The 16,397-nt window shown below is 40.9% G+C and overlaps 1 protein-coding gene across 1 annotated transcript in view; it reads left to right on the top strand.

Moving 5' to 3' along the window:
- klf7a (Kruppel-like factor 7a) overlaps window positions 1-5,785 on the top strand; it is a 36,202-nt gene extending 30,417 nt beyond the window's left edge. The window contains exon 4 of the mRNA XM_035677850.1: window positions 1,512-5,785. Coding sequence (XP_035533743.1) covers window positions 1,512-1,563 — 52 coding nt within the window. The 3' untranslated portion in view covers window positions 1,564-5,785. The remainder of the gene's footprint in view (window positions 1-1,511) is intronic.
- Window positions 5,786-16,397: the final 10,612 nt, after the last annotated feature.

The following is a 16,397-nucleotide window of genomic DNA, read 5'->3' as shown; positions in this document are numbered from 1 at the left end:
CACACACAGAGACACACACACACACACACACACAGACACACACACACACACACACACACACACACACACACAAAAACACCCCTGCACGTCTCCTGGGCCATTCATTAATCTCACATGTGTTGGTGAGCGTGCACAAACTCGTGTACGCAAAAACAGTGACACACACACACTAACACACACATATACACATGAACACACACATGCAGGTGTGACAGTAAGACAGATGACTGGTGGCTCATCACAGTGTAACTCCCCCTCTTGGCCAAACACTGATTCATCTAGACATCTTAGACAGTTGCCTCTGTCTCAGTGGAAAGAGCCAATCTGAAACTGGTGTCAAAAAAAAATAAATCAACAGTTGCAGAACTGTGAAAGGGAGTCTGACTCCTGAACTGCAGGTTTATATTTACATGCTTTTAGATTAATATTTGGTGTTTTTATTTTATCTGATTTATATTTACTAAAATACTTGCTGTAATGAGTATTAACAAATGTCCATTTAAAAAAATTTAAATTTAAGGCTAATGCAAAACTGTTCTCGAGGGCCGCATTACATGACATCATGGGACAACAAACCTATGAGCCTGTCGTGGTCTTACATTTCTCAGTCTCAGTGATCTGTTCTGCTCTTATTCCCTTAAACTTACCTTCAGTTCCAACACCTTTCTGGCTTTCTGTTAGAAAATTAACAAGCAGCCAGCTGCTGCATTCAGGAAATGTAACAATCTGGCAGCAATTTTGTGGTATCTTATTTTCTCTTTCTCCTAAACATTATTAAATTGAGCCACTTTAGTAAACTCCAAAACAAGCCTCCATCTCAAATATTTCTTAACACACCAATCAGCAGAACATGCAGCTCCCATTTACCTAAAAGAGGCAACTTTTGAAAAGCACTTCTCTTGGGAATGGAGCCGTACTGTAGTATCAGTTCAGCGAGCATACAACAGAAGTACTGTTGATCTCGTGGTAGTGATGAAAAAGTAGGTCTCCTGTAATGGCTGCATGTCTATGAAAGCATGTATTGAATAAACAAAACACCAGCCGAAAGCATACATTACATCAATTTGTGGCAATCAGGTTGAAATAATCAAACATTTTTGAAAACCAATGCAGAAAAAAAGCAGGCCAGTGTACTTCCAGGGTAATTTAATTCTTCATGGTGCAGCTTTGCCCTATTCCGCAAGCCCGATTTCAGATGAGAGGCTTCGATTCATCTAATTTATCTATCGTTTTACAGCACATGTTTTGCTTGCTGCTCCCCCCCGCTCCTCCACACTGTTTCAACAGATCCATCTGCGGGCTCTCTAGTTATTCATGGTGCAGCTGAAGTCATTAGGAGTGCTGCTGAAAATGCTGATTATGAATTAGTTACACATATACTAATTGCGTGTGCATTAGTGGCTCAGCGCTCACTAGCTAACAGCAACATTTAGCTCAATCGACAAAACAAACTTCTCTTCCCCTGCATTGGTAACAAGCTTTTCTCTGTTTCCCTCTCTCTTTGGTTGCAGGTGTTTCTCACGGTCGGATCACTTGGCGCTACACATGAAGAGGCACATCTGAGGAATTTGAGAGAGGTCAGCGGGAGTGGAAGAGAGGGGAAGGGGATGGAGGCGGAGTGGAGGAAGGAGAGGGAGCATCATCTGCAGAAAAATAACACCATGGATGTTAGAGAGAGACAGAGGGATGGACTCAAAAAACACCAGATTTGGCCATTCTGGACTGGAGGGAGAGGCACCACACAGGGACGCTGACTACAGACTGAAACACAGGAAGGCAGACAGACTCTGTCAGTCTGTGCTCAACCAGTTGGTCCATGATTCCACAGTGATTTGTCGTCACCTCACAAATGTCTCCTGGTGTTGTCGCATGGACGATACAGACGCTCCATCCCACCCTTCGTATGTGTCTCAGAGGGGATGTCACACGATGAATGGTGGACCACGTGCCTGTAGTTGGCAGCTCTTTCTTGTAGTCGCTCTTGCAGTCTTTGCAAACGTCCCTTGGCAAAACGCTTCCAAAATGTCAGCCCTGTTCATGCAGCAGTGCTCCATGTACCAGCGAGCTCACCAACGCCAAACTGGACCAGTTGTATAGTAATTTTCACTCACAGCACAACTGCTGTTTGTATATCCACGATTTCCTCTTCTTAGAACGTACTGTATCTTGAGCTGAGGAGAACATTTCCAACAGTAGCTAAACAGCATCATCTCACAGGGTAAGCAAGCAAGAAAGCTGGCTTTCTCTCCCTCAAACTTGCCACAGCCTTTACAAATTCGCCAAAGGGTTTGTTATCTTATATATGGGACAGATAATAATTTGACAATTTTTCATCTGACCTCTGTCACATCTGCTTACTGGATCCATTCATAAATCCTTCTGGTTCGATGGCATCGGAGCACTTGTTTGAACGGAGCGTTAGATTGGATTTCCCATAGAATTGAAGATGGGAGTGTGTTGCACTGATGTGCTGTGCAGACTGATTGAGGTCATCCAGAGGACTGGCTTGCTTTATGAACATCATCTATTGAGGGTTACCGCTGGATGAGGCTAACAAATCTACTCTGGGAAAGACTCTCCTAGACATCTCCTAGAATGTCAGCTGAAACCGAGCATCTCAAGAGATGTAAGATGGCTCCTAAGAGTGTTTTTCCTCCCCAGGATTTTGGCTCTTAAGAGTTGTCGTCAGGAACTGTTGCACAATTGACTCTTTGCAAACTTTTTGTAAAAATGCCCCATCGTCTTGAGCTGGGAGACAATTTGGGACTCACCAAATGGCTTTCACATGCCGCCAAAGTGTGAACAGCCACATGCACAAGTCGAAGCAGCTAGCTGACTGCGATAGCACACCGAACGCAAGATCACTATGTATGATAAAGGCTATATTGTTTCTAAGAAAATATTCTCCTATTTGTTCAGAACAGACAATTGAAAAGACCATTTTGAAGAATACATTGGAAATGGATGCAGCCAAAAAAAATGTGTCTACTGTAGATGCCTGAAATGATCTCTTTGGCCTTTGAGAGTGATTGGCACCTAACTAGCCACTGGGTTGAGATAGGTTTCGTCCTGTTCACACCATCCATGCAGATCTCTTTCAATTTAGCAGCTTTCAGATTTCACTTTAGAGAAACTCAGCATTCAATAGCTCTCCTAATTGGGCCTATGCATATCCAAGAACATTCCTGCTGACTTCCTGACCATTCATGTATGACTAAATGCAGATCCCTGCTGAACACGGAAGGACTTATAGAAAGACACACAACACAAATTCAATCAATTGGGTGGCTCTTCTCAGAGCAAATCAATGTGAATGTATCTATTGTAAGTCTGTACATGTTGCTGGGGCCAGGAAAAAACTTGTATGGTTGGTAAGATCATACCAGACACTATTTCTGTTTATACAGTAGTTTCTCTTTTTAACATTAAATGAAAAGGTTGGAATAACTAGTAATGGCTGGTAGCTTTTGACACTTTACTGGTCGTACTGGACCAGCAGGAGGTCATGAGTGCATATTTCCAGTGGGTGGCTGAAATGGGTTAAGGGAGGAACAGATCTGCTCAGTCAGCAAAGATTACAGCCCCATCAGCTCATGAAACTGCAGTGGAGTGAAACCCACACACATGAGACACATACATGCACTCCTGGAAAACTGGAATTAACATTTGTCCTTGGTGAACTGACTCTTGTCCAATAGAACAGATAGGCATAAAATCTAGTTGTTGCTCTTTGCCGCATTAGACTGTCATCTCCTTGATCTGCAGATAGAAATGAATTTTAGATGAACATTGACTCAACTGAAGCGCACAAAAATCAAACAGGCAGCTTGGACAAAAGCAGATTGTCAGGATTCTTACGAACTTGATTGGGAGCAACTATGTCAAGGTGTTTATTCTTTATTTTACAAGACTTTTGATACTTTGAGGCGAAGAGAGGCACACAGAAGTCTGCTTGTTGGCAAGGGAGACAGTAAATTGATTTCACTCTGTGTACCAGAGGCACATCTCAGTTTTGCAGATTTAAATGTCTGCGCCTCTGGAAGTAGAAGCAGTATCAGCTCCTGCTTTGCATTCATTGGAAGTCTTTCTGTCTAAACGTGCAAACTCCTTTTTAAATTTAACATCTTGGTGACATGCCTTCACTTGCAAAGATAGGAGGGAGTGACCACAATAGAAAACAACACGTTTTAACTGCTGCTTTATTTTCAAGAAGAAATTCTCACAGGCCATCCGGGTTGCAGCTAAAACAACCTGGATGGCCTGATACCAGTGCTATCATGCCTTCTTTTTGTTTGCTGGCATTAATACAAGTCACAGATACTGAGAAACATTTGAGATTTGGTTTGTAGAAGATCTAAAAATATCCAGATCAGATGGGAATGTCAGAGCAGGTTAGCAGGTTTGTGGTTTTCCTGCCCGACTTTACATGTGGAAGATAAAATGAAGAAAAGCAGTTTAACCCATGGGTTAAAGTTGTATCATCAATGGCAGCTCTACTTGTGTGTTTCAGTATTTTAACGGGGCATGCTCCTGTTTAACTGAATGGTTGCGAATGTGTGGGAATGTGCTTGGAAGTGGGTTTTTTTTGTGTACGAATCATAGACAGCTGAGGATTTTGGACTGAAACGCTGAATGTGTTGTTGTTTTTCATGTTAATTGAGACTTTCAGGAGACGCGACATGGAAATATTGAAATTACAGGACATTTTAGAATTTGGTCTTCTTGTGACTTGACATAAACTAATTTTCCCATGTGTTTGCCGGGAGCTCGAGAACTGGGATTTCAAATGTGAATGTGTTTTCTGGAAAGGTTGTTTCATGTTGTCTCTGAGGATGCGGTTCAGTTCTGTGTCATCTTAATGAATGATTGTCAATTCTGCTGTGCCTGTGTGTTCTTCGTCTGTTTGTATTTGCACTCTGAATTTTTGGAAAAATCACTTGCATATCTGATGTTTTCTGTCTGCTTGTACACTACACTTCACACAATGACCCCGGGTGATGAAACACTGATCACAAAGTCTGTATAGTAGCTGTTTTTAGCACAAATGTACACACTCATGCATACATGCAACATGGATTCACACACATTGCAGACATGCTAACACACATCCCAAACTACATGCATGCAGACACTCCCAAAACACACAGATTTATACAACAAAACATACATCCTGATACAATGATGCAAATACACACACACACACTCTCTCTCTGTTATCCTTGTGCGTTTTCACCGTTTTTCATGCCAGCTTGTGAGAGTCAGACAGCCAGACTGCAGCTCTTGCTCTCAGCAGAGGGGGGGAACACGCATTATTATGTGTGACACCACCTCTGTTTCCACCAGGTCTGAATTTCAAATCAAACGCACCCCCTTTTTCTACCAGCATTCCCTCACCACAGTCCCCACGCACATCCCCCCCAGCCCCGCCACCTCCATTTTCTCAAATATGATCCCTCTCAACTCCTCTCCTCTGTCCGACTCACTCCCCCTTTCCCTCCACCTCTCCTCCTACCTTCCCCTCGTTCCCTTTTCCACCTTTTTCCTCCGTTGTCTTTCTCCTTTTCTTTTGCTGTACAAAGTGTTTCAAATCTATCATTTGTATATTATGATGTATGGGTACGATAATGTTCTTTATTATGGAAAAATGAGAAAGATTTATTTTTGTTACTGGTTTGTTTCATAATTCCTTTTTTAAATTGGTATTGTAATATCTCTATGCAAGGAACTGTTCGGTGAATCGTTTTTATTTAAGAATGTAATTATGTGTAATAAATGGTAGAAGCAGTTTGGCATGGAGTATTCATGGTTCTTGGCTGGTCTGTTAATGGCGGTTTCATCCACCAACAATATGCACCTAATCATCCATCTTCACATAGAATATTTTCTGATTTCTTATCAAATCTCAATCACAGAACCATTCAGTTGGCTAACAATGAGCGTCCCGAGTACATTCACATACCCTTTTGCTTGTATTCTCACTGTCCAAACAACTTTTAAAGACCGGCTGGTTTAGATTTGCTGCACTTTCAGACTTAAATCTGCAAACCAACTGGGTTAAAGTGGGCAGGAAAATTAATTTACACCCTCCTTTTTTCTGCTATTTGCAGCAAACCACCCCTGGATGAATTAAAAAAAGCCTCTGATTTATCGTTCCTTTTGATCAAACACAGGAAATGGGCCAGAATACCTTCACTTTGCCTGAATGCACTCTCTCGTTGTCTCCCTCTAAGGGAGCTACGGCATGTTAATTACATCTGTTACCAACCAAGGTGATGACTTATCCGCTATTCTGCCTTTTGACCATGACTAGCTGATAAAAGGGTAATCGAATAACTAATGGCTAATTAGGGAGTAATTACTCCCTGGTAAATGGCCCTATGCAGTGTATTAATTCTCCTTGGGTCTGGCAGTGAGAAACTCCCATAAGGTTTTTTGTTTCATTTAATGCTCCCTAATTGAAATGGGCACCCTCATCAAGAAGCTTACATGTATCTGTCGAACCTAATGTTCTTTTATCTGTAATTACAGACAGCTCCATATTATCTACCTAACTACACCTACTACGTCAATCCCAGAGACACATTATGAAATTAGAAACGATGGAGTCATTTTTCAATAAAGGTCGCACGTCCCATGAGCGCTTTTCAATCGTCATTTCCATTCCGTGTGATGGAAATGAGGTTGCATGTGAGTTCACAGCTGAGCTAAATGGTCTTAATGTGTTCCAGCAGAGACAGGACTACATTCATATCAACTTGTGTTCATAAAGGTTAACACACACGTTCACAAATGCCGCATCATGCAGTATAATGCTGTATATCTGCAGGCAATCTTTTTTTTTATTGGATATATTTGAGTCTGCTGCAGTCCCAGTAAGACCAGGAGTCCTCAGCCATGCAAGCAGCAGTCTAAGGCTCTGCTTCGAGCCGAATGCAAATGCTACAACATGCTCATAATGGCAATGCTAAAATGCTGATGTTTAGTAATGTTTCCCATTTTCACCGTTTTAGTTTAGCTTAGTTAGCATGCTAACATTTGATAATTATCACTAAACAAAGTACCCTTGAGGATGATGGGAAAAACATAAATTCAAATTTGAACTGATGAGACGAGAACCTTACGGATGAAGTTATTGCAGTTAATCCTGAGGGGGACATGAATTTCCGAACCAAATTTCATGACATTCCATCTAATAGTTTTTGAGACATTTCACTCAAAACCACAAATGGGAACCTCATAGTGGCGCCAGAGGAAAAGTATGGGGATCAGCAAAGCCAGGGGGCGTCATTCTCTGGGGACCATGAAAGTCTGAACAAAATGGTACGTCAGTCCATCCAGTAGGTGTCTTACATACATTAGGACATACTCTGACGAACCTGATGAAATTATTTTGGTTAATATATCCTTAAACCAAATTGGACAAGATTGAAAAATAAAATTCAAACAGGCACACGTTCCACACATTTTCTTCTTTTCTAATGGCTCTTGACAGCTGGTGAATCAATGCACAGACACACTATGGAAAGAGGTGGATTTGTTATCCAGCTAATTACACCAGGGATCCCAAGCAGAATAATCTGAATAATAGAAAAGCTGAGTTGATAAACAAGGCTGTTGAATGCTTGGTTACATGTACTCAGTCACCCTGTTCTCGCTGTTGTTTCCAATCATCTGCATCAAATGATAGCATCTATAGAAAATCTTGTAGGACAAGAGGATTAAAACATCCCATGATATTATCTGTTCGAAGTACTTGACATTATTTTTGTCATGCATGAGTGAGGGCAAAGTATTTATTTTTTAGTATGTATAGGTATCAAAAAGCAAAATTCAGGATTATTTGGCAACCTTGAATTCAATTTAAAAGCATAAAACGTGTCCTGCTGACTATGTGAAATCGAAATTCAACATTTAATGGTTACAAAAATGATGACCCCAGAACAGTATTGTTTGTTCCAGACTTTTACAAGTTTACTGTCTCATTGTTCAGTATCCTGCAGGCTTATCAGCTTGCATTGAGCTGCTACTGTCTCTACTCTGCTATTCACCGCCGAAACACCTGAGCACATTTCAGAAATGTTGTATACAGTAAGTCAGCTGTAGTTCACGCCATTGAAAGAGGGTATAAAAGGTGTGACAGCGCTGAATTGAAGCCACTGTAATGAAAGAAAGACTGATTCTTAAGCCAATGCAGTGATTCACTTAACCAGCAAACATAAGGCCCCTTTTTGCATGTGGTTGTGCAACAGAAGATTTAACCAGTGGAACTGCCAATGCCTGTGGGTGTCTTGTAGGCGTTTGGCAGCCATATAGGGATGTTATTGTCACATCTGGCAATGTGTAGATGCCAGCATACTGGGAAGCAGAGCTACAAGTTAAAGGCCCCCTCACAATATCTTATTCCATGCTCACACCGTCTTGCAATCGGGTGACAACAAGAACTCTTTCGTAAGATCACATAGAACTACTAGGCAACTCATTTGCATAAAGACAAGCTTCAATCTGTAACGCCTCAAAATCTCCCGTTGGAATGCCTACGCAAAGTAGAGTATACCTAAAATGAGAATGAGGCTTGTCCTACGGAGGGGTTGTGAACCTTGGGTTCTTTGGTTTTATGCCATGAGCAGCCATGAGTTTAGGTATTTCCAATTATAGGGAATATGTCGAGGCGGCCCTTGGTAATTAAAGCCTAATCATGCCGGTGGATTCAGAGAAGCATCCTCATCAAGCTTTCATTAGTCTCCGTCCTTGTGATGCCCAGCAGCAACCCAACTGCCTTTAGGAATGCTCAGATAGCCTGTTCTCAAAGCAAATCCAGTTATTTAGTTACTATAAAAAGTTATTTTACAAAAAGAAAAAAGATAAAACAAAGATAAAAAATAAGGCAACTGACTTAAAATGACATCCTAAAATATAAGTCAAATTGAATGTAGACCTTTAATGTAGGCAGGACCCTGACCATGCAGAGCTCTGTAAGTGATCAAAAGAACCTTGAATCTGATTTTGGAGAGCCAGTGAAGAGAATTCAGAATCAGTGTCACATTAGACCTTTTGGAAGACCTGGTCAAAGCATTTTGGACCAATTGCACACAGTCTGGGTATGCTCTGGGGATATTCTGTGCATGTGACACAATGGGCCTGCACTGTTGCAGTGTTTCTCAGTTAGAAAAAAGGAATGAATCAAACACACACACACAAATCAGTACCTGGAAAGAAGACAGAAAATGACAATTCTTGGGAATAGGTTGGACTGGGAGATTTTTTTTTCCACTTGTTTTGGACAAGACATTTTGGACTCAATAATAGACAAAACATGCCCAATAAACTGACTTTAACAATATATAATTCTGTTATTTTACAAGAGAAGAATTGAATAGTACATTTTAGACACCACGTTGTGTTTTTCTCCCTAAAGAAACATTTTCTGAGCTAAATTTAGATCCAAACAGCAGTAGCATTGTTTCTGAGACAGGGGAAATTAATCTCCCCTGTCTCAGAAAAAAGCTGTGAAGTGGCAACTCGTGAATTGAGCTGTTGCCACAGATGTGCAAAAAATCTGCACGACCATTGAAACAATTGTGTCCTAGATGTACAAGAGCTCTGTTTTCAAAGTACTTTCCCATTCCAACTGGGGCGATGTATATTAATGTGTATGTACCTGTACTTGTTTCCCCCTCCAGCTCCTGAATGCTCTATCACTTTAGAGATAGATTTGAAAGAAACTACAGGCGCGAGAGAGAACGAGCAGCTGGATAGGCTGCTGGTCTTGTGCTCTGAGAGAGATCAACCAGAGCACCGTGTGAGAGCACCTGGCTCTCCTATATGCTGCCTGTTTGACAGACAGCACAGACACCTGGAAGCCCAGTGAGAGAGCGCAGTGTAAAAGCCACTGCTGCTCTACAGGGCCATGCATTATGCAGGAAGCTCTCTCTCTCTCGCTCCCCCTCTGCCCCCTGCTCTGCGGTAAAAATAGATCAACAGACCTGAGCGTTCAGCTCTTTTTTATGCTTCTCACTTTCACTTGGATCTCACCAGGTGCAGCGGCTGTTGGCTCCCACTTCACTTTCTTTGCCTGAATGTTTGTGTATGTGTGCGAGTTTAAACACCCATGTGTTTGCACACACTTTCGAGAGCGTGTGTATATGCACGTGTGCATGTCAACCAGGGCTAGACTGTTTTACCAGTTTGCCACTGCACAGATTTTTAATAAAAGTGGGATATTAGTCTTGCAGTTCTGTTTCCTGCTATTATGGTGAGAGAGACCCTCACATTGGTTCACTGGTGGCATTATGTTTGTAAAGGGGACACACCATGCTTTTGTGCTCTTCTAGGTGTGGTTGTGTCCCCGTACACAAAGCCAGGTCCATAAAGAAATGTTTTTTTTCCAGTTTGCTGAGAAAAACCTGACAGGCCTGCACAGAGCCCTGACCTTAAACATTTATGATGAACTGGAATGCTGACTGCAAGCAGCACAATCTCACCGATGCTCTTGTGGTTGAATGGGAGCAAATCCTGGCAGCTATGTTCCAAAATGAAAAGTGAACTGCCAATGCTCTTTAAAGAAGCATATTAATGCCACTAGTATTGAAATGAGAAGTTAAATAATCACATAGGTGTAATTTATGTATGATTGTTTTTGTCCCTTATTGCACCTGCTGTAGTAGCATCAGTCAGGACCTTTCACACAATCTTATAAACCAGGTGCTCCAAATGTCTGAATTCTGGGACATTTTTTTGTAAAAAAATAATCAAATCCATAGATATAGGTGCACAAAAAAAAAAAAGGCTCCTGGCTGTGGTTGTATCAATATCTCCTTCTGTATCTGACTATTGCCTAAATAAATCCAGAAAATGAGACCAAAGTTAAGTATGTATGCATCAGCATGCACATATGTGTAAAGGTCTCGTGAAGCTGCCTGCTATGGCTCCCTGAAGACCATTGATCCGTGTCTATGACCACAGAGCTCCCCGACTTCTCCCTGATTGCCATTCCGCTGCTAATTAAACAGTCCTGCTTAACGAGTTCACGTTGATAACAAGGTTGGAAGAAAAGGTCACCCTATCACGCTCACTTCAACTGGACACCGTCAATAATGACCCTGCCTGGGGGGACAGGTGCACGCACACAGAGGTCAGCATCCAAAAGATAAAGAAGGACATATGCTTTTTGACTGATAAAGACTGATAAACCAGAATGTGCTGGAGCATAATTTACTCCTTTTTGTGCTTGCCAATTACATAAGCTTTCAGAATCTGATTCATTTGAAGTATCACTCTTGGGAGTGAGGGAGAGCATCAGCATACCATTCAGTGACTGTATGTTTGATCAATTCTGCTATAAAGTTACACATTTTCTGTATTTCTTCTTGAATTTGAATCCTTTGAAATAGCATTTAGACCATCACTAGACACCAGAATTCTCTACTGAAATGATTCATGAAATTCATTTAGTGCATTAGCAGCTCATCGAGGATACTGGTGGTTTTGCATGTTTCACACCATTAACTATAAATTTACACTACCCATAACCATTTTACAAAGCATACAATTAGGTTTTTAAAATCCATTTGAATCATGAATACCAACGTGCAAAGACTTAATTGAGATGGGGAAAAAGGCCAGCCAGCAACTGAAAGGTCGTTTGTTCAATCCCCAGCACAGACAGGAGGGTGTAGATAGGATGATGCCAGGTGGATGTTAAGTTGTTGAAAAACAGACTTTCTTTTTTAAATCGTGGCATAAAAAACTGCTACAAACTGGGAGATGTCATATCAAGGCAACAGCAGGAGGAGTTTAGGAATTGCTCAATTTCTTCCAAGGTTTTTTAGTTGATAGGATCATATTGTGTCACGCTAATTGTTGTGGTTTAAGTGGACACAGTACAGACTTTATACCTGATACTGAGGGACTGACAGCTTGTCACATTTTCAGAATTTTGTCAGTGAAGAAGGAGGCAAATTCACTGCTTGACTTCGAGGATGGATGTTCAGGGGCTGGTGACACAGGAAGGTTTGTCAGCCTTCCAACAGTAGCAAATAAGACGCATGCACTTTTTGGCAATGATGACAGGAAGAAGGACTGCCTTCCTGATTTTTAATAAAGCTAAATTTAGTGAGTTTAAATTATTCTCTGCTAGCTTAAAGTTTTTTGTGACAGGACTGAACACGCACTGTGGCTGACGAGGAATTGAGATAAAACTTGATACATTTGCAGAATCAGTTGAGTGCATCCTGTTTCCTAATAGATTAACCATATTTGATGAGTGAATAGACACTCTAGACAAAGCTACCACCAGGCTCTAGCTTCTTCTGGGAATATTCATGAGTGCCATCATCCTTAAAAAGGTTCATATTAGTTATATAATAACAATACTGGTAAAATATGTAGATATTGGAAAACTTGTACGCTGTTAAGTGTTCTTTTTTTCTTGGCAGAGAGGAGATGGGACAGTCGAGAAATAAATAGCAGAAGCGCAAGCATTGACAAAATTGTATGAATTCTGAATCTTGTGCTCGTTCTTTGATATGGAAGGACCTTTATCCATATGAGGAAAGTGCTTTTGCTGTATTTTTCAAGCGAGCCTGTAAATGGCCACAGACACACAAAGCCTGATCCAGACCCACAAAAACACGACCTATATATTCTATCTGGCCTTCTCATCATTTATCTTACAGCGGCAGAATCAGGATAGATTGGTTCAATTAGACTGGCCTTTAATGTAAGCTGTTTAATCCATTTCTATCATCAAAGCCAATACCTACCTCTCTCCTTGGAGAGTGGGATTAGCCCTGCAAGTGCATCTCAGAGCGAGTGTCTCGGCTATAAAAACGCAGCCTCAGAGTCACTCAGATCTTCTCGATATTTGTTCTTTACAATTGGCTGTGGAGAAAACGGAGTGTCTCAAGTGAAGTTTTAATGGGTAAAGATTTAAGATCTTCATATCCTACCAGAGATTGCAAACACTGTTTGGCACAATGCACAGTGCCACAATAAAAAGACAGAGAGGATTTGACTCTTCCTTCCACTTTCTCTTCTAAGATTGCCGAGTAGATTTCACATTTGTAATGGATAAACCTCAGGATTGGGTTGCACCAGTTATTCTCAGTTCTCATTCTTGAAATAAATTTGTGAATACAGTTGTTCCTAACCACATGCTAGTTTCAAACTAGTGGTTTACTAAATTGGCTTGCACTATTCTAACTGGAATGTCTTAGCTGGAAAATAATTTCACTAGCATGAGATACATTAACTAAACTGCTTATTCTTTCAAAATGCCTTTGCTTCATTCATTTCCGTTTTCCGAGTCCAGCTAGTCTAAACAAGCCAATGTTATTTGCTCATTTAAAGTTTAACAAACAGAAAAACAAGAGTGTTTTGTAATGTGTGGCTTGGCAACCAGTTCAAGCTCAGCATGGACCAGTCAGTACGCTGGATGCTGTAGAGGTGCCAGTTCTCCACCTCTTGAGCCTTTGAGCAAGGCAGCAAGATGAACAGTGGGCCGAAACTAGCTATAAGCTCTGTAAAGCTGAGGGGAGCTTCAGATTCAGGTGATAATTGCTACAAGCAATCCATGTCACATTGTTTCATATATTGCTATTAAAAAATATTGATTATAGCTGCTTTAGGAACAACTGCTGCAAGCGGCTTCAGAACTCTAATATTGTTGGCTGTCTCCCTTTTTTCATTTGAAGCTTTTTGTGCTGTTTAAGGACCCAGGGGCCTGTGAAACCTTTTCAAAAGCCATGACAAATTTCACCTCCCCCCAAAAAAATGCATGGCTGTCAATGTGGCAACATGACTGTTTTTAAAATTCATGCATTTCATCCAACAGCTGCAATCTGCTTTTACCTGCTGAGATTTCCGCAGGGAAGTGGGATTTTATTCTCAAAACCCGTCTATCCATCCCCCTACCTGGCATCTCTCTGTACTCACACTGTCAGAATAAAGAAAATGATGTGCAGGTATTTACCAGTGCATGTCTATTTCAGGCTGAAATGCATTTTAAAGATATACTGTATACATGCATAACATAAATATGTTCTCATATCTTTTATCCCTTGTTCCACAATTCAGTCAGTTCACTCAGTTACATACAAATTCTTCTTCAACCACTTTGGAAATCCCAGACTGTTTTAATCAAGTTTGTGCCCTGCACCAAAACGAGTTTAAATACAGTAGTAGTAGTAGAAGTAGTAGTTCCAATATTTTCTACTCTTAGTGTGGATTACTTGTATGATTGCCTTTCAGGAGAATTCCCAATGCAGCATTAGCAACACTGCTCGTCACAGTCGATGGAAGCACTCCCATAGCTCTTTTTACGGTGCCGGGAATGCCTGCAGATATTAAAGCAATACATGAGGCTACTTGTCTGAGTCCATTGACTTTGTGTCTTTAATGGCTTCTGTGCATGTGTGCGGAAATGTGTGAGGACACTGTAATAAGACTTGGTGGTAAAGACTCTGTGATAAAATGGTCGTGTCTGGGTAGGCTCAACATCAGCCTCCAAAGTGTGTTCATCACTCACCAGCTACAGGCGTACACACACAGCAGTGGACAGCGGTGTGACTTGAGTGCTGCTGACAGTTTTGATCAAAGCTCATTGATTGGACAGCACAAGGCAGGTCTGCACATAGCAACATGGTGGGGTTAAGGGTTGGGGCTCCTGTGGCGTCTGAGGACACCCTGCACCCCTTGTGTTAACACAAGCTCTATTGCAAACCATATCTGACAGTGGATATTGATCAGGTGAACGGGAAGGATCAATGCTTGTTGATTGGGCAGAAAATACAGGGCCAAGACTGGCTGCCTCGATTCAGAACTGTTAGGGGATTTCAACTTAAATCACTTCTAAATATTATTGGAAGTCTTTCTATTCTTGGAAGTGTGATATTTAAATAATTCATCAGAAACAGATTTTATTATTTTATCTAAGTCAAACTGCTTATACAAACACAGACAAACAGACAAACTTTGGGTTCAATTGACACCATTCCTGTTTTTAAAGTACATTTCTATCCACACATTTCTTTCCTCTAGATACCCACTGGATAATTTAGCCCAAGGCTAATATGTCACTATGCCAAAGAAACCATGCTATGAGAGATTAGAAAGGGGATGAATTAATTATCTCAGTGCAAATATCTATTGATGAAGAATAACAACTAGCATGTGAATCCCAAAGCATTCCCACACTCACTCACGCACAGCCCTTCATATATGTGCATTTACTGCCCTCTGCTGCTATTTGCAAGCAAGTGCATATGTAAAAATCAAGATTTAGAGAAGCTGATCAGACAGCACCTCCACAGCAGGATGCGTACGCATGTGACACGTTTAAATGATTCATAAAGTATGGAAAGGAAAAAATATCTGAAGAAACATTAAGGTTCGGGCAAAGTATTTAAACCATAAAAATAAATTAGTACACTTAATGTATCAGAAACTGAAGACACGTTGAGACTTTTAACACTAATTTAAAGCAATAAAATGTCAAATCCATTGATGCTTTTAATTGTAGATGAACTTTTTTTGGCAGCACTATTTTAGTCCCGGCAGTTAATGTGTAATGTAACTGACTCGAAAGGCCATGGCAAATAAAGGGAGAGACACCAGAATTCCACTGATTTATTTTTAAAAAGGTTAATTGCAAAAGAGAGATGTGGCAGTACAATCATAGTTTCCTGTCACTCTTTAGCTGTAACTATGGATTAAAGGCAATAAAAGCCCAAAAGAAAAAGCATTATAGGTCCCCTTTAAGTTTAATTTGATTAGTGTAGCTCCCTTCCTTTTAGACACTATAACAATTCAACCTGGCAGTGGATGTGTTTTGTGGAGCAGTCACTTTTATTTAACGCAGACACTGTTTGCAGTATATGTTAAATTGCACTCACCCCCCATTTCTCATTTATTGCTACATTGTTCTGACCCCAGACAGTGTGCAGCCAAAAAGTTACCGATGGCCATGACATTGGTTAACTGATTCGACTGCCAGAGGTTCCTCCTGGAAGCCGGCATGCATACATCGGCATGGTGGAGATCTTCTCCAGCTACCAGATACTGCAATAAGCGGACCCTGAATGTCTTTCTAATTGACACCAGGAGCAAATAAGATATTAACCTCCACTCACCTAATGCTGAACGTTGATCTCCCAATCTCCACCTAAATTCATTCATCATGATCAACAATTGCTGAAATTCGGCTTTGAATACTGTCACAGTCTTGGGCATTAATCAGAAAAGCCAAACACTGCTTGACTAAGCTTAACTGTTGAAGGCTTTTACTGCTTTGATAATATAACCACCATTAATTCCCCTGCCACTGACAGGACAGAATAGCCCAGCAAGCAAATTATATGGAGGGGAAGTGCTGAGCCATAACTTTTACATGGATAAAAAAA

This window comes from Morone saxatilis, unplaced genomic scaffold, assembly GCF_004916995.1.
Source record: "Morone saxatilis isolate NCDOM2014 unplaced genomic scaffold, NCSU_SB_2.0 Contig6, whole genome shotgun sequence".
NCBI classification, from domain to species: Eukaryota; Metazoa; Chordata; class Actinopteri; family Moronidae; genus Morone; species Morone saxatilis.
The sequence above is the reverse complement of the archived record's forward strand: the minus strand, read 5'-3'. Positions and strand labels throughout refer to the sequence as shown.